A 27907-nucleotide genomic window follows, 5' to 3' on the forward strand; every position below is an offset into this window, starting at 1 on the left:
GCACTGGACAACTGAGCGGACTCTGCCTTCCCCCGCAGAGGATGCATTTAACCCAACATCTCCTGCTGTGCGACCCCACAGCAGCGGGAGATGTTTGGTTAAATGCGACTCCTGCTGCTGCATGTGAGGCTTGGAGCCTGCTTTCTGATTCAGGTAGCGGCAGCGGTCATTGTCTGCTCAGCTGTCCAGTGCCATGGGTGGCTGCCCCTGGCCTAGCGCAGGTGGAGAATTGAATCCTCCTTTGACCTCTGCTTCTGTTCCTGGTTACCTCTTCTCATGAAAATACTGGATTGCACTGAAATGCAGAATACTTTGCAAAAAATATTATTTTGACAAATGTGCAGTATTTAGAACAGGTGTGCGCAGGATCTTGAATCTTTTTGCGCAGAATTCCCCCAGGAGTAAGATGTGGAGCTGTACAGACTAATTGCAGCCTAGGGACCCATAATGAAGTGATACATTTAAAACTAATAAGAGAGAATATTTTTTTACTCAATGCATAATTTAAGCTCTGGAATTCGTTGCCAGAGGATGTGGTGGAAGCTATTAGTGTAGTTGTCTTTTAAAAACTGTTTTGGATAAGTTCCTGGAGGAAAAGTCCATAAACCATTAAGGGGGAGCTTGGAATCTATCTACCCCTTGGGATCCTCCTAGATCCTGGTAACCTGGCTTGGCCACTGATGAAAACAGGATACTGGGCTTGATAGACCTTTGGTCTGACCCAGTATGGCAAGTCTTATGTTCTTATGTAAGTAAAATCTCCCTATGGTCAAATTCATGCAGATTCAGGACTTAAAGTTCTGGCTGATGTCATTCACTGACGTCAAAGAATGGCATCCCGTGTTTAAAATAACAAACTAAAAGTGGTTTTGAGGCCATATGTTTGTGCTAATTATCATAAATCATCATTTGTTTGATTTGTCTTTCACTGCTTTGCCTCCAGCTTTCTGCTCATAGCTTCTGCCTCACTGTGTTCTTGTCAGACCAGTTTTTTAAAGGCTGGTGGCTCCATCTTCCTGTCTCAGTATTCTGACCTATTTCATCTGTTCTTAGTCGGGGGAATCAGTGCCTTTAACTTCCTGCTAACCTAAATTCCCTCAATCATCCTTTCAGAACTTAAGAACAGAAGATGTGCCATTCTACACCAAACCAAGGTCCATCAAGCCCAACAATCTGCCTCCAACCGTGACCAGTCTGGGTCACATGTACCCGGCAGAATTTATAATGTAGAAGTGTTTAGTCTTTGTTACAATGGGCAGGATTAAGAGTTGTGTCCTTCCATTGCTAGTTCTAGAAAAATGTCCATACCCTAGCAGTGCCTCTGTATACATCTCTCTTGTGTAGAATGTGATCAGTTCCTAAGTATATACATCCCAGGCCTGTTGAAGTCACCTTTCTATTGTAGATTGTTCCCATGAATTCCAGAAACTTTCTGTATTCCAAGTAGGTGAGCCACTAAGGGTGTCCTCCCTCAGTCTTTGGAAACACCTTTTCAGTCAGCAAGACGAGCAGAATTGTTAATGTCATTAGGTCATTGAATTCTAGTTAATGTGGCAGGTCCATGAGATCACCTCCACCCAGTATATTTTTAATCCTGGATTATATTCACTTCACGTAATAGAACTGCTGTCCCACATTTTCACCAACTTTTGTTGGAGGTTCAAAGCCTAGTCTGTTGAGCCTGTCTGGCATATCTTAATAGCAGCATTACTATTTGTAGCTGTTCTCCTTCAACATGAGTTGCTCCTACCTATTCTTTGGCAGTTATATTAGACCCTACAATGCCTTATAAAAGTCTTCACACCCATGTACATTTTTCACATTCTGCTGTCTAAAAAATAGAAATCAGAATGCATTAATGTAGGAGCTTGTTTTACTGATCCATTATATTCTACACTTTTATCATGATAGAATATTTGTAAAATAATAATGAAAAAAAAAGGTTTAATTGCATAAGTCTTCACACCCAGTATCATTGCAAATCCAAATTAGCTCTGGTTCAAAAAATTGCCTTAACAAGGCTCATAATGAGTTAGGGTCCGCCTGTATCTAGTCCTAGTAGCTGAGTTGATTCAGATATTGCTGGCTGAAGAATTAAGCTATTTCTGTTGTATGAAGTGAATTTGAAGCAAAGGTCTAAAAATGCCAAACAGGCTGCTGCCAAAACTCCAGCATAACATTATGCAAAGGTACATATCAGGGAAGGCGATATTCAAACAAACTGAAGTTTTCTTATAATTGGAACACTGCTGGGTCCATCATGGTAAAGTGAAAACAGTTTGGAGGGACGGCCTGACGAGCATCACCAAAACACTTCTGCAAAGTCAGTAGCCATGGGTTAAGAAAACTGCTGTGAGGCCTAAGGTTACTTTAAAGGAATTGGAGGTCTCTGGCTGTGACTGGGGAAAATTGACTTTTAGGCAGTTTCAAATATGGCCTGTATGGGAAGGAGGCAAGAAGGAAACGGCTACTGAAGAAAAATCTATGATTGCAAAGAAACCGGAAACACTGCACGGAGGTGGGAGACAGTTTTGTGGCCTGATGAGACCAACCTGGAACTTTTTGGTCTAATGCTAAATGATTTGGGATGCTGTTAGATGCCTTGAAAAGGTTTTCCTGTAAACCATTGTGAAATTACACCAATTAGACTTGTAGAATTATTGAAGGGTGTTGAAATATAATGAAATGCTAAAAATATAGGTCAAAAGTAAAAAAGTATGTTGAGTTTAGTCTTTTAAGTTTCATTCCTGCCTTCTAGGCTTAATTTACAAGAAATCACATGACTTATAAGAATCCCAACTTCATTAATATGTATGAGAGAGAATTTTAATACCATCCTATTAAGAGGATGTGTTAATATCAACCGATTGGGAACATATAATAAAAACAAACTAGCTCATTAGTGTGCAAATTGGATTTAAGCTACTGTGCAAACAATGCTCTCTGAGACTGCTTCCAGTATTCCATAATTTATGTAAATAAAGTTATTCTTGTGCTTCCAGACAACGCAAAACAGACAGAACACATCGTCCTACTAACACCGACCCTACAACAAAACGTGGTGGCAGTGTTATTTTATGGGAATGCTTTGCAGCAGCAGGAACAAGGAGGCTTGTAAAGATTGTTAGAAAAATGGATGGTGCAGATCCCAGAGGAAAATCTGTTCTAGTCTGCCACAGATTTGGGACTGGGGAGAAGTTTTACCTTTTTAGCAGGGCAATGATAGGCCCAAAGCAAAAGCAACAATGGAGTGGCTCCAAAGAAAAAAGTGAACGTACTCAAATAGCCCAGTCAAAACACAAACCTGAGCCCAATAGCAAATCTGTGACTAGGCTTGCCTTTCTTTGTATTGCATTGTACTGTGTGATATTGAGTGGAAGTTGGCCTGTGCATCCTAGTAGACTATCATGGCAACCACACTGTGTTGTCCTAGTGACTCCAAGAATCTTTTCCTGGTTGGTGCCTTCCTAATACGAAAACCAGCATTGTGTAGTTATAGTAAAGAGATATATATATTTTTCTTTTTATATGCTTCACTTTGCACTTTTACACACTAAATTTGATCTGCTATTTAGATACCCAATCCCCCAGCCTTGCAATGACCTTCTGCAATGCCTTACAATCCACTCATGTCTTAAGAACTTTGAGTAATTTTATGTCCTCTACAAATCTGATCATGTCACCTATTGCTCCTTTTTCCAGATCATTTATGAATGTTAAACAGCACCGGTCCCAGTAAAAATCCCTGGGACATGTCACAATTTAGCTTTCTTACAGGCCGATACAGTAAAAATCGCGGGAGAGCGGGCGTCGGCGCGCGCACAGGCCACTCTCTTGTGCACATGATTCAGTAAATAAAATTATTCAAATTAGGGCCCGCAGTAAAAAGAGGCGCTAGGGACACTAGCGTGTCCCTATCACCACTTTTTTTTTTTGACAGGAGCAGCGGCTGTCAGTGAGCTTGACAGCTGATGCTCAATTTTGCTGGCGTCTGTTCTCAAACCCGCTGATAGCCACGGGTTCGGAAACCGGACGCCGGCAAAATTGAGCGTCCGGTTTTCAACCCATGAGCTGATAATTTTTTTAAGTTTTTTAAAATTGTTTTTAACTTTTGGGACCTCCGACTATCGCCATGATATTAAGTCGGAGGGTGTACAGAAAAGCAGTTTTTACTGCTTTTCTGTACACTTTCCCGGTGCCGAGAGAAATTAACGCCTACCTTTGGGTAGGCGCTAATTTCTGAAAGTAAAATGTGTGGCTTGGCTGCACATTTTACTTACTGAATCGCGCGGGAATACCTAATAGGGCCATAAACATGCATTTGCATGTTGCAGGCGCTATTAGTTTCGGGGGGGTTGGACGCGCGTTTTCGACGCGCTATTACCCCTTACTGAATAAGGGGTAGAGCTAGCGTGTCCAGACGCGGGTTAACTGCGCTCCGCTGGAGCGCACTGTACTGTATCAGCCTGTTAGTTGGGAAAACTGACCATTTAATTATGCTCTCCATTTCCTGTCCTTAATTAGTTGCCTGTCCATAGTAGGACGTTGCCTCCTATGTCATGATTTTTTTAAAAACCTCCTGAGAAGCTTCTCCTAATAAAATTAGATAGATCTTTGAGATGAGACCCTTGTTACCTTGGGATGTCAATATTAAAAAAAAAAAATGCCTAAGTGCTTAATTTAACTGGTCAGAATTAAGCTGTATGAAGGGGTATACAGGAGAAAATCCTAGAACACCTTAATAGACCAGCTCCAGAGAACTGGCCCCGTCCACCTAATATAACAGGGAATCCTGGGTGGAGGTCCTTGGGAAAGGAGTATAAATAGCCAGGCCCAGGAAGGAACAGGTGGCCCAGGAGAGTTAAAAAGCTAGAGAAGGAGAATGCTGCTGAACTGTAAGCTGCATTACTACATCTTGTTTGTTGAACTGCAAAGAATTGCAGAGTTGCTTTTTGTTTATGAAATATTTTGCCAGAGTCCAGTCTGAATCTGTTCTCTGGCCACCCCAAGACTACTCATCGTTCCACAAATTGATAGCTGGCTATCTTTAGGTTGTTCAAGGCTACCTGCCTAAACTTAAATTTAGCTCAATTCTTTCCCACCCTTCCAGATTAAACATTTAATCTGCTCACCTTCCATCTAAAGTGAAAAGTTGGGAGGGATCATGACAGCCCATTTTCTTCCCTCCAAAAAAGAAACATTTCAGCGGAGGGTATCAACAGCCTCTCATCATATCCCCCTTCCAGAAAAATGAAAAAGGAGTGGCCACCTGCTGCTAAGCCTAGAAGACATAGGCTTCTGGTTTTCCCAGGCAGGGGGTCTCGGGAGCCCCTCCAAGGATTGACTTTTTAACTTGGGTGGGGGGGGGGGGTGTAGTTTCAGGCCTTGGGGTCCTTTAAATTTTACCGTGGGGGGTATTGAGACCTGTGCTACCATTTGATGCTCCTGTGGTAAAATATATCTTCGGGAGGAGCAGCTAACCGGATATATCCTTACCTTGTACTTTGTTGGACAACCGGGTGAGACCTGTGCAGTGTGGAAGGGGAGAGGATTCCTGCCCCTGGACTGCCGCGGGCGAAACGAGGCGCACTGTCGTCATCAAGAGGGGACCGGCGTTTTGGATAAAAACTGGATACCCTCTGCGCTTGTCGCCGTCCCGGCGCGTGTCGCAAATAGAGATTAATCGTGAAACACTCCACCCTTTAAATGGAGGAGCCTTTACCTGCAGATTTTCATAAATGTGAGTAAATAAATTTCTTTCCGGTTTAGCTGCTCCCAACCCCTCCAGGATAGGATTATACACAGAGTTGACTACTGTATGAGAAATACTCGATATCAATAACAGTTACTAATTAAACAAATAATGCCTCATACAAAAAGAAAGGCGAAGGTAAGAGAGGTAGCTACATCCTCTCCTCTACCTGAACCAATTCAAACACAGATATTGACTTTTTTCCCATCAGTTCCTAGTTATCAACCGGTGGAAGGGGCCATTGGAGATACAGGCAGTGAGCGAATACCTGTTCTCCTGGCCGAAACATCTCTCAGTCCCGGGGCCCCATTAACTCCTCCAATAAGCCTTATGGAACAGTCATTTGTACTAACTCCAGAAAAAGAGGAAAGTGGAGAGAACCGAAATGGACATGGAAGTTAAAATATTGCCAACTAAACCAAATTAAATCACTATGGAATCGTTATGGTCTGCTATAACATTCCTCGAAACTGCCATAGTTAACTTAATGAAACAAACATCAGAATCTAACCTTCAATCAAAAAATATAGAATCATCAATACTAAAGATTGAAAAAACAAAAGAGGAGATGGAGAAGAGGATAACTACATTGGAAACATGCCATCAGAGGTTTACAAAAACTGAAATTTTGCATAATAAAAGATTGGAAATGATAGAGAACCATCAAAAGTATTTGAACTTAAGAATACTGAATTTCCCTAAGCTAAATCTAACATCATCGTTAGATATGTTTAAGGAGTATTTTTCTGGTATACTTAAGTGGCCTGATAAAGTTATGCCTACTATTGCCAAAATATATTATGTAGATATCAAGGGCAGTGCTTTAGAAAGTAATAAAGTAGTAGAACAATCATTAAACCTATCTGACGTTTTAGAGACTACCTTGGAAACTAAGATAGAGGTTAGAACAACCTTGCATGTCAGTTTTGTATTTGCAAATGATAGAGATGCAGTCTTTAGATTATTCATGAGGAAAAGGTTAGAGGAGTTTCATGGTGGAAGGATTTGGATATATCCTGACCTTTCCAGAATGACTCAATTAAGAAGGAAACAATTTCTAGAGCTTAGATCAGAAGTGGAAAGTAAGGGAGGAAAGATGACCATAAAATATCCATGTAGATGTGAAATTTGGAAAAGTGGGCAAAAATATGTTTATTTTGAAGTTAATCAATTACGAACCTTCCTTGATTCTTATTCTCATTCCCCTTGAGTATTAGCAAGAGGTACGAGGTAGAAAGTATGAATATTAGGAGTAATGTCTCTCTTTTCAGTTGTACAAGTTTTTTACTGTTTTCCTTTAATTCGCTCATTTCTTATTTTCCTTTCCTTACCTGGAGTAAACATTAATTCCTCTTTGTTTTTCCATTATAATAAGTAAGACAGTATAATTTTTAATAATTTTCAATATGTATAAGTATTGACAATTTACCTAAATAGTTGTATACTGTCTATATTTTCTTCCTGTAAAATGTAAAAGCAGCAAAAATTAAAAAAAAAAAATATCTTCACCTCCTGCAATAAAACTAAGCGGCTGATTTTTATTTTTATTTTTTTGTAGGTTTACCATGTTTTATTAGTATAGCATTAGGTATGTATGAGCTGCTTTGTATGTATTTGCACTGTTTATGCATGCAAATTGTATGCAAAGCAGCAAATTATAATAGGGGCATATTTGGGGCCTAAATGCTGCAAGAATTCTGCGATATGACTATTTTGCGTAATAAACGCTGTTTAACGTGTGCGTGTGTGTGTGTTAGCCCTTTTGCGGCTTAGTAAGTTTAGGCCTTAGATTGTAAACCCCTTGTCAGGGAAATAAATTTAGGTACAATAGGTAATTCACCTTGAGTTACCAGTGGAAAAAGACATGAGTTAAATCTAAATAAATAAATGACCACACACACTCCCTCACACACATCCACTACCTGCAAACACAGCCATGCTCTTCCCCCCCCCCCCCCGCCCAAAACATATACCCTACAGCACTGATCGATCTATCTAGCCATGCCACCTATACTCCCTCATACACTTGCACTCTTCACGCCCCTCCTACCTTAGAAAACATTTCCAAAGCTGTGTCTCTGCCTGCTTTTCCATTTTTATTTCCTGGTGTTCTATATTACTGCTTCCAGTGGTGATAGTTGCTGAGTGTAGCTAGCATTTATTTCTGTTTAGTCAGGATGCAGTTTGTGGTCGACTGCTTATCTGCTAGATATTTTTTCCATTTTGTGAGACATCCTGTGCAGAAAGGTGCTCTGAGAGGAAGAAGAGAGCATCTAATGATGGGCACAGGACAATTCTCTTCCAGTCCTGATTGCTGTTTAAAAAAAAAAAAAAATGTAGGCAGGGATCAAGTCCCATACCTCTGTTTTCTTTCTGCTCTCCACAGTTCCTGTAGCTCTGTGCTGGTTAAGTGTCCTTTTTAATCTTCTACTGTCAGGAACATCAGGCAGACAGATTTCAGATTTGTGCTAATTCAACCCATATTTGTAGACGGAGTGACTTGATTGGTGGTGGATGGGCGCATTTTAACTAGCAGTGTCTTTCAGTTTGAATATAAAACAGCGTTAACAAGAACTATCGGATGGGATGACCTTGATATTGTAGAGTGGTCATTTTGGCATGTTAGGCATCCATAGGACGAAGACAGAAGATGGATTGTTCTTCAGCATTCGTGACGCAGACGTGCCAGCGTGGAAAGAGTTGGTACTCCACACACAGTCTAAAAACATCAGCCTAAAGGAAATCTTTGTATTGCATTTTAAACTTTTTGAAGACACTCCACTGGGTTGCAGAAGTTAATCATAAAATGTACACCCTGCAGGGCTTGCACAGCGATTAGGGTATCTGTAGTGGAAGGGACGGAGATCTAATCCCTGTTTCAACATAATCGGATCTGATTTTGCCTGCTGCATGTTAACTCGCTAATTGACATCTTTTTTAGCTCATGTTGTTATCTGAAGCAAGCGTGTGTGTCCTTAACCTTACAGGGAATGCAGAGAGCTACCAATGTTACGTACCAAGCGCACCATGTCAGCAGGAACAAGAGAGGCCAGGTGCTGGGCACCAGAAGCGGTTTTCGTGGCTGCACGGTTTGGTTAACAGGTACAACTCTACTGCTTTTCTTTTTGCTTTGCTTCTTTTTAGCACTGTGAATGAATAAGCGACATGACTTTGTAACGTTAAATGTACATTTTCCCTCCTATCCTGCCCCAACATCTCTGTTTTTTTTTTTTTCCCTTTTCTCATGAAAGGAAAGTTAGCGTGCGTGAACCGGTTGCAACCTGCAGTGTGCGGATACTGGTGGGTACAGTGAAGGACACTGGCAGCAGAAAACCTACAGACTTTATTTGATGGCCAGATTAAAAACAGAGTGGACTTGCTCCCAATTTAAACCAAGTGCAGTGGTCGAAAGGCAGTTTATGAATGGATCATTGTGATTTTCCCCTCTTTCATGCTGTCCCTGCAGGCATGGTTGGCAGTCTTTTGCCTTCTGGAGGGAAGTTGCAGAGCCTTGGGCTCCCCTGTTGTGCGAGTATTACTAGGGACTGGTACATGGGGGGGGGGGGGGCCCTGTGCCCTGTGCCCTGTGCCCTGTGCCCTGACTCCACCCAACAGGGCCTTGAGTCTGGGCGGCGGCAGCAAACACCTGCCGCTGATTTTAGTGACGTCAAAGGTGCAAGGCTTCTCTCACAGCCCCTGATCTCTGGTACAGCCAAGCCTCTCTCCACTCCTCCCAGCCACAGCAGCGCTTAATACCACTTAGGTGCGCTCTGCCACATGGGACCGGACTTGCAGATCCCTCATATATCTCGTGGCTCAAACCATGAGACTTGTCCCAGTTATTTAGCACTGTTTGTCTCGCTAGGTATTGAGGGAGAGAGAGGGTAGGTTGGATCGGGGAAGTCTGGCCATCCTGTGGATTGGGGAAAGATAGGGCAAAGCGTATGGGAATCGGGGGGAGAGGTCTGAGCAGAGCGTATCAGGAGGGGGTGGGTAAGGAGGTCAGGCCCTACTGAGGATTGGGGGAAAGGCAGGGCAGAGTGTACCAGGGAATTGGGAATCTGTGGGAGAGGACCAGGTATTGGGTGGAGGAGTGGAGATGGAGAGTATTGACCATGGGTGATGAGAGGAAAAAGGCTCTTGGGTTTGAGGGCATTGAGGGGGAAAGAATCCAGAGAGAGAATGTGGGAGGACTGGGGTGAGGAATGGAAGTGCGAGCATAGGAGGAAGGAGATGCTGCAGAGGAATGGGAAAGGAGAGCAGGCAGGAAGAATGAGAAGAGATGTGGTAGAAAAAGACCGTATGCCTCATCTAGTCTGCCCGTCCACCCAATTAATTTAGTGTTGTAACTTCCAATCACTCCTTTAGAATTCCCCTGTATTTAAAACATGCTTTCTTAAAATTCAGATACTGTTTTTGTCTCCACCGCCTCCAATGGGAGGCTTTTCCATGCATCTCTCACCATGTTACCTGGGTGTGCAGGGCAAGGAAGGAATATGGCGGCAGGAACAAATGGGCAGCATAAGTGGCTTTGCTGTCCTCTGAAACAGCTGGTTGATATGTTTTTAAGGAAGGGAAGGAATTGGAGACTGGGGAAGAGGTGACATTGAGATACATGAACTGAAGGGGGAGAGCATCTGTTTTGGGGTGATTTGCATCTTTGGCTTCATGGAAGGTGGGGGGAAAAATACCCATTGAAACCCATGTGGTGTTTGCCTGGCAGGTCTGTCTGGGGCAGGGAAGACCACGGTGAGCATGGCACTGGAGGAGTATCTAGTTTGCCATGGCATCCCGTGCTACACGCTGGACGGGGATAACATCCGGCACGGCCTCAGCAAGAACCTGGGCTTCACCCCGGAGGACAGAGAGGAGAATATCCGTCGCATCGCAGAAGTGGCGAAGCTCTTTGCAGATGCTGGCCTCATATGCATAGCCAGCTTCATCTCCCCCTATGCCAAGGTGAGGATTTCCGATTTTGGAAATTGGTGATCGATTTTAAAGAAATCTTTTGGAAACTTGGTGTCCTCTTACCTTGTTTGTGTTTTGTTTTGGTTTTTTTGGAACACTATTTTATTCAGCTAGGAAGGGAAGCTTCTCAGATGAATCTTAGTCCACAGTCTATATAAAGTGAGACTTAAGGATCTAAATATGGATAGGAAAGTAGAGACTGGGCATAGGGTAGATATTCAGCTGCTTCGGAAATATATATATGGCACAGGAGGCAAATGTTTTTTAGTGAAAATTTTTAGTTGAAGTCATGAGATACGACTGCCTTGGGGAAGAATCTGGAGTAGCATCAGGAAATACTTCTTTACAGAAAGAGCAGCTAACGCATAGAGCAGCTTCCCACTGGAGATGGAGGGAAACCAGTTATTGCAGAGTACAAAAGCTGGAACAAGAATGAAAAAGAGTCAGTAGTAGTTAGAAAGGAGTGAAGGAGTAGCTCATAGAACAGCAGACTATGTCCCAGGAAAACCAGGGTTCAAATCCCACTGTCCGACCTTGGGCAAGTCACTTTATCTTCCGTTGCCTCAGGTACAAAATTAGACTGTAAGCCCTGTGGGGACAAGGGAATACCTACAGTACCTGAATGTAATCCGCTTTGATATATGCTTTTGAAGTGCTGAAACGTAGAGTACAAATAACAGGGAGGGAAAAGCAGAAGCTAAGGTAAGGTTTGTGGTACTGTAGTAGATTGGGGGGGGGGGGGGGAATTGGCCTGACTAACCGGCTGATGCAGTAAGATGGGTGCTCGTATTGAGCGCCCGTTATCCTAACGTGCATGCAGTCACATCCCCTGGGTGCCCGATGCAGTATTTAATTGAGAGGGAAACCCGGGCAGTGTAACAAGGTGCACAAAGTGGGAATTGTGCGTCCATAGCGCTCAAAGGAGTATATTGCATCGGGCGCTCCATAATTGCAACGATCTCTCAGTATGATTGTCTGTCTGTTTTTGATCAGGCTTCTTTTTGGTAATTTTGCTGAGGTGCTGAAGTTTATTACATCAGGCACCCAACGGGTGTCTAAATCGTGTGGCCATAAAAGTATACTACTTTTTTCACTGATACAATATGCATGTATTTTTCTCCACCGCAAGCAGTAAATTTAAAGAGTCAGGATGATACTAAGGAGGACACATTTATCACAGCACAGAGGACCATATTTTATTAATGTTTCTTGACTGTAAGTTAACATTAATTCACTCCCGGAGCTGGAGTTGCATTCCATTTCTAAAAAAAATGGGCATCCGCTGCCCTGCCTTTGGGCGCGCTTTCCTGCATCGGAGGGTAATAATTAGTGTCTTCATCTACATGGGATTTACGCGCTATTGGGTACGCGTTTGTTAGAGCGCAGGTTTTGGACGTGTTAATCTCCTTACTGCATCAGATGCTATTCCTGTGCACCCAAAACGCATGCTCAACCACGAGTCAACCCATGCACTAGGCTGGGTGCACCTCATTTCATTGACCCCTAAGAGGGCTTGGTAGCTATCTGCAGTCCTGGGTTGTGTGTTTTTTTTGTTTCTATGAAAACACATGAATTCTGCCCGGGTTATAACATCTAAACATGACCTGAAGGTGGGATAGTAATGCCTGGAGCCAAGGCTGATGCCTTTGTTGCCTGCTGGAAGTTGTTTTTGAACCCATAATCTTTTTTTTATATTTTGCCTTCTTGTGCTTGCCAGTCTTGAAATTTGTTTTATCATTTATAAAAGATATTAATGTACTTAGTGACTTGTTTTAGGTCTGCATGAGAAAACAAAATCTCTTTATAAAGAGCAGTTAGATCATGGATTGAAGATCATGCACCGGGCGGGTGAAACCTGAGGCTGTTGCATGTTTGTGGGTAACTCCAATATGTGTGTTCATGTATGTGTCTTAAACTAAGGTGAAATGGAACTGGAATCCAATTTTTATGTTTCAGTAGAGAGTCATTTTCTGATTAGCTGAGGAGCAGGTCAAGGCAAGGAAAATTGAAGCAGATTCCAAAAAGAATTACAGTTTTAGGCTGGGAAAAGAAAGCAAGGAAACACACAGCCGGCTGGTTCCAAGATATCGAATAGAAACAGCTCAAACAGTTTGGGGAGAGAATGTCAAAGTGGGAGAAAGCATTTCTTGGATGATATTTTAACAAAGCAGGATGGGAAAGCAGGGAATGAGAGAGAGATCACTATTAGATTTGACCTCTAATCAGTGTGTGTGTATATTTCATATTTATTAGTTCAGGAAAATACAATCCTATCAATAACTCCATTGTTAATAGTTAATGGCCTCTTCAGTGTTATCATCATACTCGTATATACACAGGCATTATATTATAACTAGAGAGAAAGCTATAGTGTTCCAGAGTGTGGGAAGTAGCTCCCTTCAGAGCTGTGTTTTGGCTGACAAAGCAGGTGGTGGTGTAAGACCTGTGCTTGGCTCTCTTTCTCCCACAGCAGAGCTGCGTTACATTAGCCATACTTCCCGCACGGATCAGAGACCAGTGGCCTGAGCTGGGATAGAAACTTTACCACTATCTGCTGGCCAAGCACCACTCTTTAAATTCTGTTCATGTCATTAAAATAATTCCCTGTAGTACACGAAAGGCCTTGCCCAGGGCAAGTTCCGAAGGCTGCCCTGCTGACAGCTTATTGACTGCCCGTGTTTTTCCACATTTGTGAAGTCGCACTGAAATCGTAATAAACCCTGTCCTGTCAGGCTTCCTCTGCCGTCTTCCCAAGTGCGGTGAGGATGAGCAGGTAAAGTGCAAAAGCTATCTTTTTTTTTTAAAGTGATGACAGTTCAGCAGGGCTGGGAAGCCTGCGATTCTCTTGGCCTGTGACACTACAGCAATGCATAAAAAGTGCTTCAGGAGGGAAAGATGCTTTCCAAAGGAAATCTCTCCTTCCAATCTCAACTATTTTCCTTTGTTTATCTTTAAGGCACATTAAAAAAAAAAATGCCACACTAAAATCTTAGGCTGTGGGCACACAAGAAACAAAAGGGTGATTGAGACAGGTGACATGTTTGTATTTTAGAAGCTGAAGATTAGGATGGAAGGCGACTAGAAAACTCGGAGGCCTGAAGAGGGTAGGAAAGGAATACAATGAGTGCGGTTATTAATTTTGCGGACGATTATAAAATTATTCAGAGTAGTTAAATCACAAGTGGATTGTGATACATTACAGGAGGACCTTGCAAGACTGGGCATCCAAATGGCAGATGAAATTTAATGTGGACAAGTGAAGGTGTTGCATATAGGGAAAAATAACCCTTGCTGTAGTCACACGATGTTAAGTTCCATATTAGGAGCTACCACCCTGAAAAAATACATCAACACAATCCTCAAGGAAGGTTTCTATAAGCTCAATGTGATGAAAAAATTTAAACCATTACTCCATGCTAGTGATTTCTGCACAGTCATTCAAGCCACCCTCTCATCTAAAATTGACTACTGTAACTCCCTACTCCTAGGTCTCCCCTATTCCACCATAAAACCCCTTCAAATGCTGCAGAATGCGGTAGCTAGAACCATATCCAATACCCGTAAATATGACCACATCACTCCCATCCTTAAAGACCTTCACTGGCATCCGATCCCCTCTCGCGTCCTCTATAAAACTCTTACTATGATCCACAATTCCAACTGGCTTGATGAGCCACTTTGCTTCATACGCTCCAACCGACCCTCCAGAGCTTCCTACAAAGGTACCCTACAGGTGCCTTCCCTCAAGAAGGCACACCTCACCTCTGAGGGACCGAGCCCTTTCCATTGCTGGGCCAACACACTGGAATTCAATACCCACAAACCTCCGGCTTCAGCCATGCACTACTAAATTCAGAGCTAACTTAAAGACCTGGCTCTTCAAACAAGCTTACCCTCAATAACTCTTCTGCACGCTTACACTGCTGCGTTCAGCACCTAACCTGAGCCCATGTATAAACTTATGTTTTATTCTTCACTGTAACATTTGTTTATCGACTTCCATGTTACTTCAAGAAGCCCGTTGCGTTTGTACTTACCTTTTTTTTTTCCTTGCTACACCTCTGCTCCTATGTAATCCATCCCCGATTCCCATTTAATGTAATTTCCAGTCTTAGTTCTGCTGTAAACAGATATGATGTAGCTACTAATATCGGTATAAAAAAAGTCTTAAATAGTGGATAATACTTTAAAATCGTCGGCTCAGTGTGCTGCAGCAGTCAAAAAAGCAAACAGAATGTTAGGAATTATTAGGAAGGGAATGGTTAATAAAACGAAAAATGTCATATTGCCTCTATCGCTCCATGGTGAGACCGCACCTTGAATTCTGTGTACAATTCTGGTCACCACATCTCAAAAAAGATATAGTTGCGATGGAGAAGGTACAGAGAAGGGCAACCAAAATGATAAAGGGGATGGATCAGCTACTCGATGAGGAAAGGCTGAAGAGGTTGGGGCTGTTCAGCTTGGAGAAGAGACGGCTGAGGGGGGATATGATGGAGGTGTTTAAGATCATGAGAGGTCTTGAACGAGTAGATGTGAATTGGTTATTTACGCTTTCGAATAATAGAAGGACTAGGAAGCATTCCATGAAGTTAGCAAGTAGCACATTTAAGACTAATCGGAGAAAATTCTTTTTCACTCAATGCACAATTAAGCTCTGGAATTTGTTGCCAGAGGATTTGGTTAGTGCAGTTAGTGTAGCTGGGTTCAAAAAAGGTTTGGATAAGTTCTTGGAGGAGAAGTCCATTAACTGCTATTAATCAAGTTTACTTAGGGAATAGCCACTGCTATTAATTGCATCAGTAGCATGGGATCTTCTTAGTGTTTGGGTAATTGCCAGGTTCTTGTGGCCTGGATTGGCCTCTGTTGGAAACAGGATGCTGGGCTTGATGGACCCTTGGTCTGACCCAGCATGGCAGTTCCTTATGTTATGTTCTAAGAAGTAAGAATTGAGAGAGGTGCCAGAGAAGGAATTTTGCAGAATGCACTAAACATAGAACGTTACGGCAGGCAACAGTAATTTTTACTATCACTGTGGGAAGAACTGGAACAGTCTGAACAAGAAATAAAAACTGTGTGTAAACATGGCGCTTACTCATAGCTAAAGAGAGACGGAACGTTGTGTGAAGCTGAAAAGGTGATGTGAGTGTTGAGTGATGCCACCATGTGAGAGAGAGAGAGGAAAAGTCTCATTTACTAAAATATAATCACAGAATGCCAGTGGTGAGGGATACGCATTCAGCTGATGATGGTGTGAGCTTATCCACAGTAAGACTAAGAAAGGAAATGTAATCTGAAAGGGGACCAAAGCTGTGCCAGAAGGAAAAGCATAGTTTATCTTCATGCCAACTGTAAAGAGCTCACATGGTGGGCCAAAAGTAGAAATAAGTGATCTTCATTAAGAATTTGTAACGTGAGAAAACAAAGGGCCCTGTAGAACTCAGCATGTTTTCAGGATGGCCAAAACATGTCACTTAATGAAAATGTGTGCAAGCGTACCTCATGAATGTTCATTTGGGGACGCAAGGTACCAAGAATGAAACTCGCTGCTCTCTCTTTTGTTTCTGCTACTTTCTTCCTATTCTGCTCCATGGGGCATCCAGGTCAGTGTAAACTTTCATTCACATCTACTTGGGAGTTTTACCTCTGAAATATCCCCTCCTAACTCGCTTAACCCCGATATTGCAGCGATGTTCCTTGGACTATGGCTCCTCGAGCCTTCTCTTGCAACTGCCTCAGGAGTGTGTGGTTTGTTTGTTTTTTTTCTACCCCTGCCAACTTACCTAGTATGGGGATTGTGATAATTCTCAGCTGGGTGTTGCACAGCAGGACCCCAGACTCCCTGCAGACATGGCCACTGGATGTCACCGTTGCATAATGATGTCCCCACCCTCCCCGCCAATGGGAACTCTGCTCATTTGGCTACGTGAAAAAAAAAAAGGGTGCCAGTACTATTTTGAATTGGGAATGTTACATTGTTAACATGTGCAAGTTGCATTCACGGTTCCTGGGGCAGGCCAGCCCTTGCTGGATAGTGACACATGGATCCATGATGGTGGGTTTCAGACGGAGACATGGGCCGTGGTCCCTGACTAGAGAGCATCAATGCAGTTTCTGGGTTTAGTGAGTTGGGAGGGGGATATGAAAGAGGATGAAAAATCCCTGGTTAGTTGCAAATGAAGGTGCACAGCGCCATAGTCCCAAAAAGAGACCGGGTCTGATTTAAGCTAGAAGCCCGAAGGAATAGGAGGAAACTGCTGAGCAAAAAGAAACAAACAAAACCAAAACTAGTGGACTGATGTTTATCATCAGTGGTGACTGCCAGAAAATGCTGGCGGCACCTGGGGGTAGGAATTTTGTTGCTCCGAGAAACTTTTAGTCCATTCCGCTTGCCAGCACAAAATCTTGCTCAGCAAATCTTTGCAACCATTGCTGCATAGACACTTTGGGACAGCTTGATTAAATTAGCCCCAAATTCTTGGTCAGTCTGTTACCTTTTTAAGGAAATAGCAATTTGCTAATTAACTCTTTTTGGCTAACATGAGTATAGTGGGAATTGTGCTTCAAAATGGTGCAGAAAAATTATTTATCTTTTAATTGAAGCTGAATTTAGCTGTACAGCTTGAGATGGTGTCTTGGGTTTGGGCTTCCTCTTTGGAGCTATTCCAGTCACAGAAGGACGCAGTGGGGAGAGTATCATGAGTCTGGACTAGTTTGGCATCTTGGATCCTGCTACTTGTGTCAAAAAACCAAAAAAACAAACCTTCCTAAGTGTCTAGCTTTCATCTTGGCAATGTTCAGAGAACAAGGATCAGTTCTGGACAGGTATTCTGGAAAAGGATGTAAGAAGGGGGACGCGGGGTCTTAGATATGTTGAAAGATTGTCAAAGCTGAGGTTAGTTAGCAAAGAAAAAAAAATGTATTCAGGGAGATTTGATATGATACAGTTATGTATCTCACAGGGCAGACATTTTACCCCAGGAGCAACAAACAAAACAAGGAAGGACTTTTTTTTTTTTTTTTTTTTGGTGAATTTATGTGAATTATGGCTACAACAGTAAAATTCGAAAGTATATGGGTCTTTTTTGTTCTCTTAAAAAAAATAAAAAATCTGAGGTTATGATGTATTTATTTATTTATATAAGACTTATTTTCCATAGCTCCAAAATGTTTTGTTCGGAGTGGATTTTAGCCTTAAAAATCCATAATAAAAAAACGTACATTACATTCATATATAAACAAATGACTGTTCAAGTTAACACATTTTATAAAAATGCTTCTCCGAAAAACATGGCCTTTAACTTTTTCCTAAAAACCTTAATATCTTTTTCCTCTCGTACATCTACAAGCAAGCCATTCCATAATTTAGGGGCAGCATATATAGACATCCGCACACAAGTAAACTGTAATATCGCAGTACGCAAAGGAGGCACTGTTAACAAGCCTTTCCCTGCAGAACTCTATACCCTTTTAGGAATGTAAAGATTAAGATTGTTTTGTTTGCGAAAATGCACTTTGTCTCTCCATACAGTAGTTTGAGTTATAACAAGCAATTTTAAACATGCCCTCCATTTAACTGATAGCCAGTGAGGAGACACCAAAATTGGCGTGGCGTGCTCAAATGGCGGGTTCCTCGGCAGCACTCTAGCAGTAGACTTTTGTAACAGTTGCAGTGCCTGAAATATGTGTTGGGTAATCCCACCGGTAAACTATTGCAAAAATCAATTTGTGAAACCACCAATTTGTACTACCATTCTAAAAGATTCTTGTGGGAGGAAATTTCTAAGAGCCTTTATCATTTTTAACTTACAGAATGCTTTTTATTACATTTCACAAGCAAGGTCTCATGGTTAATTTGCTGTCTATGATAACTTCTAGATTTCTAGATTCAAAGACTACTTGCAAAGACTTCTTTTGAAACACCACCGGAGCAAACATTGTTGGCACGGTTTTCCCTACCCACATCAAAATGGTCTTGGCTATGTTTGGCTATATGATAATAAATTATCACTAATCTCGTATTTCCTGCATTCTCCCCTTTGCGCTTCTTTTAAAATTCTTTCATTTATTTATTTTTTCTGTTAATTAACCTTTTATCCAAGTTCTTACCTTATGGCTTGTTAACAATTTTTGTTATAAATGTTCATTGTATTTGACTATGGAAATATATTTCCTGCTTTTCTGTTTTAATGTAAACCGGTATGATTTGCATTTGATGTAAGAATGTCGGTATATAAAAGTTAAAAATAAAAATAAATAAATAAATAAATTCTTATGAAACTTTTCATCAGGAAAGCATCCCAACTTATCACATGGTACAAAAAATTGGGTATAATTGGCATACATGAAATGTATCACGCCCATCCCCTCCCAATTTCTTTGCCAATGGGCTTACACATATATATATTGAACATTTATTGCAGATAATACGGACCCTTGTGTTACACTAGACTCAATTTTAACTTTGGAGGAGTAGCTTTGCTCAGAATATACCTGCTGGTACCTCCCAGTTAAAAATGAGTCAAACCACCTTAATACATTCCCTGAAAGTCCTATTTCTTGAAGGCGAAAAAGCATCAAGTCGTGGTTTATAGTATCAAAGGCAGAGCTTATATTCAGCTGGACCAGCACCCCAGCCTCACCACGATCAAGAGTAGCATACGATACATCTACAAGGAAAGTAATAGTATTTCCACACTGTGAGCCTTCCTAAAACCATAGCACCCCAGCCTCACCACGATCAAGAGTAGCATACGATACATCTACAAGGAAAGTAATAGTATTTCCACACTGTGAGCCTTCCTAAAACCATAGCACCCCAGCCTCACCACGATCAAGAGTAGCATACGATACATCTACAAGGAAAGTAATAGTATTTCCACACTGTGAGCCTTCCTAAAACCATAGCACCCCAGCCTCACCACGATCAAGAGTAGCATACGATACATCTACAAGGAAAGTAATAGTATTTCCACACTGTGAGCCTTCCTAAAACCATATTGATACTTATCCAAGACATCCTTTCTATCTAGATACTCATCCAACTATAGTAAAACACATTTCTCAGTGATTTTGCTCAGCGTTTTTTAAGTTGGAAACCAGATGTTAATTAGTGTTATTATCTGCCCAAGATGTATGATTTCTCTGAATCTGACGTACCACTGCTTCTTTCAAAGATTAAGGTAGTTTACCTTCTGACAAAGATGTATTTTACTGTAAGCTGTATAACCTTATAAATACAGGTTCTTCCAGTCCCTTAACTGCTACAAATGGACACAGGACTAGCATACAATGTGTGTTACGCAGCTTCCCTGTTATCAAAGTTATCTCAGCTAAAGAAACGTAAGAAAACTCTGTCCAACCAGAATTACAAGTAGCATCTTGCAAGACCCAAATTATTCCTTACTTTATTCTCAAAATAGACTGCAAAATCATTACTGCTTGGTAAACCAACAGCCTGTGAATCTACTTCTGCTGTCAATCTCTTCATAATCAAGAAAAGTTCAAGCAGATGATTCAAAGAATTTACAGTATAAGCTTTCTTCCTCTCTAAGCAATCTGTTCTGTAACTTTTTTGAGAATACCTGAATACATACCTTTTTAAAAATATCTGATTGCTTTCTCCTCCAAGCTCTTTCAGCTCTACATGCCTCTCTTCTCTTAATCCTAAACTCCTAATCCTAAGCACAGAGCACTTTTACAAGGGCATCTAACTTTTACATCCTTTGGTACCAGCTTGTTATGTTTCTGAAAAGGTAGAATCCCAAAAACTAGTCAACATATCTACATTTATATGGTCACACTCTCCTTCAGATAAAACTGCATCAACCATTGATTGCATATCCTTTTTAATAAATCCCTGTTTAAAGATGTTCTGATTGTTTTAAGATTATTTTTCAAGGAGGGTGTCTGATCTTCAGGAAGCTGTACACTAAATAGTACTAAAGAAAGGTCAGACCATAATACATAAAATACCTTGAATTTCTACATTCATTCTCCACTTTTCATGCATGGATAATACATCCAAAAGAACAAAAAATGCAGAGATTCTGATGTATTTAGGAGCAGATTAGGAATGGATTTTTCTGTAATGGGTTGTGAAGGAATTAATTTCACTGTTGCAGAGTTAGATTCAGTGTGTGGTGTGTGTGGTTTTTTTTTTTTTTTTTTTCGCTTTCCTCTGCATTTCCAGGTGGAAAGAGGTGTCAGGCAATTATAAGAAGTTTGGACTTGATGGGACCCCTAATCTTCTTTTTCCTAGCATGTAGCCAGATGGACTCAGAGCCAATGGGTTATGCTCCCCCCTGCCAGCAGTTGGAGACTGAGTCAGGTTTTAAAGCTGACGTCACCCTACATACACCCCTGCAATGACCTCATTCCTTTAGTATTTTGCCGTTTTCAGCAGATGGAGGACATGCTTTCCTGATGGAGATCGCTGTACTTTTTGGAAGAAAAATATTTGACTCTTAAATTGGAGAAAAGATTGAGCCCTGCTGTCCTGTGGTGATACCTAAAGGCCCCTCCCCCAGTTGAGAGTTCCTGAGGTGATTTCAGAGATCCCTCAAAGGTGTGCCTTGGTCCAGTGTGGACTTTGTTGCTTAAGCAGCCGAAAGGCAGTGGGGTGCAGGAAGCCGAGATTGGTGATGATCGCCAAAGCCCTCTCCCCCAGCAGCCAGAGACCATCTCTGTACTCAGCTGGTAAGCACTGAGCTCAGGTAAATAAAAAGAAAGGGAAAAAAAAAAGAGAAGAGGATTTACCTCCTGATTCAGAAGCATTTTGGAGGGGTTTCAGTAAGACTTCCTCTGGTCTCCTTGCTTGGCGCACCGTACCGACGTCGTTCCCGAACCTGTTGGGGTAAAGGGAAGTGGGCTTCCAAGCGGGTTGAGCGGCATCCTGGTGAGCTAGGCCCCTCTTTAGGCTTGGTCGGCACACCACTGGTAGGCTGCGGCAGCACCATGTTGTGCGCATCTTTGTGTGTGCTGTATTGCCCACCATAAAGCGTCAGTACACGCAGTGCGTGTCTGCTCTGCACACTCGCTGTGCGCATAACGCTGCACGTGTTCTGTGTGCCTAATGTCGCGGGCATACATATGCCAACAACTTACTAGGCGCAGAATACAAGTAAAGCTGGGCGCATGGGCTGTGTGTGCACCTCACTACGGCCTGCGTAGGCGCCCAAAATCTGTGCGCATAAAATTTTAAGCGCAAGCAGACTGAAACTGCAGTTACTGTCAACAATGACTCCGGCAGCACAGAAACATAAGCGCTTTTTTCTTTGTGCTGTTTGTCGTTATTAGGGATGCACAATCTGACCTGGATTCCTGCTTATGTCAGCACTATGAGAGAGAGTTGGCCTCCCCGGACTTTTTAAGCCTGGCTCTTCCCATTCAGAGGATGGGTCAGCCACAGCCTTAACTGGAAGTACCCTGGACCTGAGTACCCCCCAAGACTGGGTCATCCATGAAGAGGGGAAATTGGGCGGCACCTAACCCAGAACCTCCAGGGCTAAGCATGGATCCGGCTGCATTCTCGGGTGGAATTTTTTTTCAAGGCCTTCAAGTCTTCATACAGTCGTAGTCTGCTACCTCACTTGCCCCTGTCTGATGGGACCTAAGCCGGTAAGCCCTCCCTCTCCCAGTCCTATTGGCAGACCTCGAGGCATGCCTCACCTCACAAAGGGTGTCTCCGGCAGGAACCCGGACAGCACGGACAAAGAGGGTACAGATTCCTTGGAAGATGGGGACATTCTCCCTGGTTTAGAACTGTATTGGATAATGTTATGGTTTTTTCATAGAGACAAATTGCCAGCCCTGGTTTCCCAGACCCTGAAGATGCTGGGAATTCCTGGGGCAGACTCTATGATGGAACCAAAGAAGAATCCCATTCTGACTTCTCTACAGAAAGCCTCTTGCTACTTTCCAGTACTGGAGGCCATCCAGGAGTTGATTGACCTGGAATGAGACACCCGAGAAGCAAGTTTTTTAAAGATGGATGAGTGTTAGAAGCTTATACTCACTGGAGACTATTCGATTCACTTCCACTTACCAATGGAAGTATGCTCTTGGCTCCAGTGGTGGCTGCAGGAAGCCCATCTGGGCAGGGGTGTACCTCTGTCCTCTCCGAACTGGCTGGTCCTCACGACAGATGTGAACCTCTGAGGCTGGGGAGCTCACTGTTGGGAACGGATGGCCCTGGGACACTGGACCAAGGAAGAGACCCTCTGCAACAATAATCTACCTGGAAGCCCAGGCAGTCGTATTGGTGTGTCTATAGTTCTGCCACATATTCCAGGGTCAAGCGGTCCACATAACGTTGGTCAATGCAATAATGGTAGCCTACATCAAACACTAGGGTGGAACCAAAGGCCAGCAAGTGTCACAGGAGATAGACCTACTTATGGAATGGGCAGAAATACATTTACAGATCTCAGCCTCCCATATCACAGGAAAAGACAACGTCAGCGCAGACTTTCTAAGCAGGGAGAGTCAGGATCAAAGAGAGTGGGTGTCGTTGGCCAAAGCCTTTCAGCTGGTAGTAAATCACTGGGGTCTCCCATCCATCGACCTGCTGGCTGTATCTCACAATGCGAAGGTTCCCCGATTCTTCAATCACAGAAGAGATCAGTGGTCCCTGGGGATCAACGCTCTTGTTCAGACCTTGCTGGAAGAGGAGTTGCTATACGCCTTCCTCCCTGGCCCCTGCTGGGCAGGATCATTCGCAGAATCGAGCACCACAGGGGATTAGTCCTACTAGTAGCTCCAGATTGGCCCAGGCGTCTGTGGTATGCAGACATGCAGAGACTCCTGGTGGAGGACCCCCCCGTGCCTCCCACTGTATAGGGACCTGCTAAGGCAGGGACCAGTTCTTCATGAAGATCGGACTCGATTCTGTCTTACGGTCTGGCCCTTGAGGGCTCACCTGATGAAGCGAGGATATTCAGTGCTAGTAATTGCCATCTTACTCTGTGCATGGAAGATCTCTATGTCCCTAGCGTGTGTGTGTGTGGGTCTGGAGAGTATTTGAGGCCTGGTGTGAGGAAAGCAGTGTTTTCCCCTCATTCCCAATTTCTGGAATTTTTGCAGGACGGCTTGAATAAAGGTTTGACCCTTAACTCCTTGAAGGTCCAGTTAGCGGCTGTTTCCTGTTTCAGGGGCGATGTGCACAGAACCTGCCGGTTGGCTCATCTGGACATGGCCTGTTTTCTGAAAGGGGTGAAGTATCTCCGGCCTGCCCTACGGTGGCAGATTCCCTTGTGGAATCTTAATCAATCTATTATTGGAGTTTTTGGCAGGAGCCTCCTTTCAGCTGCTGTGCAGTCTTTCCTTGCATTTATCAACCTTGATAACTGTGTTCCTGGTGGCTGTACGTTCGGCATGTCGCATCTCTGAACTACGGGCCTTGTTGTGTCGGGTACCATTCCTCCAGATGACTCCAGGAGCATTTTTGGCAGATGCGAAAATCATGTTTTATAGAGGAAGATAAATTATTCCCCACTTCCAACCACCCCCTTCCTCCACAAGGTTTCCTAACATGCTAACCTGTCTACCTGTTAAATTTGGGAAGTTTGCTGCAGAAGCTGCATTAGTGAGCATTAGGACTGAGTCCAGCCCTCACTCAATAGCGGCACCTGGTGGCCAGACACAGGGCTCACCCTTACTGGCTTCTGGGGGAAGCAATGATCTGTGGCCCTGGTGAGGACTGTTGCTGCGGTAGGAGAGGGACAGTCTTTTAGGTAGCTGTGAATGAAAGATCATGGTACTGTATCCCCACAGGGGCTAGTTCTGTTTGAGCTGGATTCTCAAGGGACAGGAGGAAACTGGCAGGCCAAAAAAAGAAAGGAGAGAGAAAATGTGGGTTGTTTTTTTGTTCTGGATCTAAAGTATTACATTGTATGGTGCACTGGAATTCTGTTTTGGATGAAAGCTGCTATTTATTCATTTTCCACACATATTCAGAAATAGTTTACATGGTGTGTGTATATTTTAACATATTTATCAGCAGATGATGATGACATATTGCATTTTTTTTTTTTTTTGTTTGCTCCCAGGATCGCAAGAATGCTCGGCAGATCCACGAGGGCTCCAGCTTGCCTTTCTTTGAAGTATTTGTGGATGCTCCCCTCCATGTTTGTGAGCAGAGAGATGTTAAAGGGCTTTACAAGATGGCCCGGGCCGGAGAGATTAAAGGTATGTGTATGGAGACCATCTAGAACAGTGGTTCTCAACCTTTTTTTTTTTTTTTTTATCAGGACACACCTGAGAGATGGCACTCACATGCGCAACACACTGGTTGGTAATAATGACCATCGTATGCTCTGCTTCCACAGGAGTCCTCCACTTCTTAACAGTGGGTGCAGAGCAGAACTAAGACCTTCTCCCTGTAAAACTCACCATAAAAAAAAGATATTCTGATTCTAGTGTCATCTTAATAACAGCATCACAAACGTCCTCTACTACCAGGTGTATTTAAAACAATACAAACAAACCCCACTCTGTGTACGTCTATCAAACCTGCCATACCTCAGCAATAGCCCTACTCAAGAAAAGGCAGCAGTTCACCACCAGTGCAATATAATATTGAGAAAATACAGCAAATAAGGCTGATACAAACCTCTAGTAAAGTACCTCATCTCGGTCACATACACACAGAACACAGACAGACCTGCCTTCACCAAATACAGAATAAAAGAACACAAATTACAAATGTGCAAACAAAACCTGGACAGAAAACCCCAAGACCACCTTCTGCATGCAGTGCAAAACTGGAGACTAGAAACAAAACTATATTTCCTCCTCCAGTAAACAAAGTTCATAGAGAGAATAAATGCATATTCTCAAAACTGACATAGTATGGCCCTTGTACCCTGTCACAACCCTCCATGCCCCCATCAACCCTCACTTTTCCCAACTACTCAGTCATCCTTTCACATGCTCATATCCCTGTCCAATATTTCTGACAACCCTACCTCTCATTCTCTTCCCCATGCTCTCTATCTCCCCTGCTCAACTTTTTGTCCTTCCCTACCCAGAATACCTCTGACCACCTATTTCCTACCTGTTCCTGCTCAGTAGCCCCCAACCCTTCCCTTCCCCCACCCCTTCCTATCCAGCAGACTCCTGACTCCCTATCTCCCCATGCCTTCCTACCCAGTACATTTCCTCCTCCTCCTGGCTCCCAGTCAGCAGAAAAGACTTAAGTCCAATCCAGAGATTCCCTCCCTCTTTATCAGCAGCAGATGAGGGCAAGAAGCATTGAGGAAAGGAAGATGAGGCAGCAGCAATGGATCTTTAGAGCACGCACCTTTCTCCCTTGTGCTCCTGCCTTCACATCCAGGCCCCATAGGGTGAAGAGAGCATCAGCAGCCTCCCTGCCAGGCCAGGCAGAGGAAGTTAAAGTTAGTGTCCTTCCGGGCCCATATGAATAGAAGTTGATGATATCATGCTCTGATCTGGGTGAAGGAAGAGGGAATAACCTCTCACTGGCCAGGAAGAAAAGGAAGCAAGAGCAGCTTCCTGTCATACCCAATAAAAGAGAAGTCAGCCAACTCCTGCCCAGGCTAATGAGGAAAGATCAGTCTTCTGCTGGCTCTGCAACACGCCTCCTGCGACTTTGCGACACACTAGTGTCCCGACACACCTGTTGAGAACCGTTGATCTAGAGGGATAGCTGTGTAGCTTGTAATAGGAAAAACTCTGAGGCTGGTGGCACCTTTATAGGCTTTTATTTATTTATTTGCTTTTTTTTTTTTATACAGACGTTCGTTATCACATCGGTTTACAAGAATGTACATAGCACAATAATAGCATAAATTAGAGGGTTACATTTAAAATCAAAAAGCAATTGATCGATAAATATAATAACAATATATAGGTTTATTGAGACATAAGCTTTCCAGGACAAGAATCCTCTTATTTGGTGATCTGGACTCTTATCCTGAAAAGCTTATGTCTCAGTAAATTTGTTCACCTATAAGTTGCTCCATCAAACCTGAAAAGAAGCAAACAGTTCTACCTCAAAAGTAGGAGAGTCAAACTTAAAACAATTTTTTTCAATGCACAGGTAAATTGATTGTAAAGTTGGCATCATATTTAATGCTGCTGTTCCACTGAAGGATGCAATGGGAAGAACATCCTGAACGTAAGCTATTGATGAGGGTGTCCTGGGTGAACCTTCAGCCTCGTTTCTCCAGCGGCAGCTCCAACTCTGTGCTCACTTCTACCAATGACAACGGCTCCAGCACAGTGCTCCCTCCTTCGGCAGCAGTGGATCTGGCATAGTATCCCTCTCTTCCCAGATTCCTCCAATCTTTTCCTCCTGCCCAAAGTGCCCAGCATCCTCTTTCCTTCTTTTTTTATTCCCCCCTCCCCAACAGCATCCTTCTCTCTCCTCTTCACTGTCTTCCCAACACACCAGCATCAGCCCCAATCTTTTTCCTCCTCTTACCACAGTGCCAAGCATCACCCACCTCACTTGCTTAGCATCTTTCCTCTGTCTCTGTGTATCTCCCTCCAATTCATTCAGCACGCACTCAAACTCCACCCTCACTCCCTCACCGCACTTTCATTGTCCTTCATCCGCTAAACATCCTTTCTCTCTCCTCCACTCCCTATATCTGTTCCAGCGACCTAGTGCTGGCACTGTACAGCATGGGTTTGAGGTGTTGGGGTTTTTTTGTGCATACCTGCATTGGTGGCCTTTGTGGGCTTGAGACTGTTGGGGAGCTGGATGGTAAAGCAGCATCCATGGCTGCAGTTTGGTTGGTCTGCTGTTCTTTTTTTCGGGGGGGGGGGGGGGGGGCAGCTGGGCTCAGTAAAGTAGAGAAGTATCAGCCAGAGCACTGCTGATGACTCCTGGTCATGATCTCCCATGTGCCACAGCAACAGAGTGGCTGGCCATTGTGGAAAGCAGCAGGCCAGGGAAAACCAGATTGAGTCTGTTGGCCTGAGAGCAGCCACGAATCAGAAAAAGATGGCTGGGTCATGGAGCTGCTATCCTATGTCCCCATGGGAATAGGGGGATCCACACTGAGAGAGAGTTGCAGGAGCACTTGCAAAAGCTCCCGCTGCTGCTGGCTGCTCTTGATGAGGCCATCGCAGAACAGACTTGGTGCGCTGGGTTAGAGGGCCCGGAGAGACCGTTTTCAGAGGTGCACCAACCATGTTAATGTTTAAAACTTGCAAAGATTT

The 27907-nt window shown here is 43.2% G+C and overlaps 1 protein-coding gene across 2 annotated transcripts in view; it reads left to right on the forward strand.

The window, feature by feature from the left end:
• Positions 1-27907, forward strand: part of PAPSS1 (3'-phosphoadenosine 5'-phosphosulfate synthase 1) — a 215050-nt gene that overhangs the window by 15299 nt on the left and 171844 nt on the right. For both annotated transcript variants that reach the window (XM_029596800.1, XM_029596803.1), the window contains exons 2-4: positions 8740-8854; positions 10476-10711; positions 24769-24907. In XM_029596800.1, the coding sequence (XP_029452660.1) occupies positions 8740-8854; positions 10476-10711; positions 24769-24907 (490 nt within the window). The remainder of the gene's footprint in view (positions 1-8739; positions 8855-10475; positions 10712-24768; positions 24908-27907) is intronic.

Source organism: Rhinatrema bivittatum, chromosome 1 (assembly GCF_901001135.1).
Source record: "Rhinatrema bivittatum chromosome 1, aRhiBiv1.1, whole genome shotgun sequence".
In the NCBI taxonomy this organism is placed as follows: Eukaryota; Metazoa; Chordata; class Amphibia; order Gymnophiona; family Rhinatrematidae; genus Rhinatrema; species Rhinatrema bivittatum.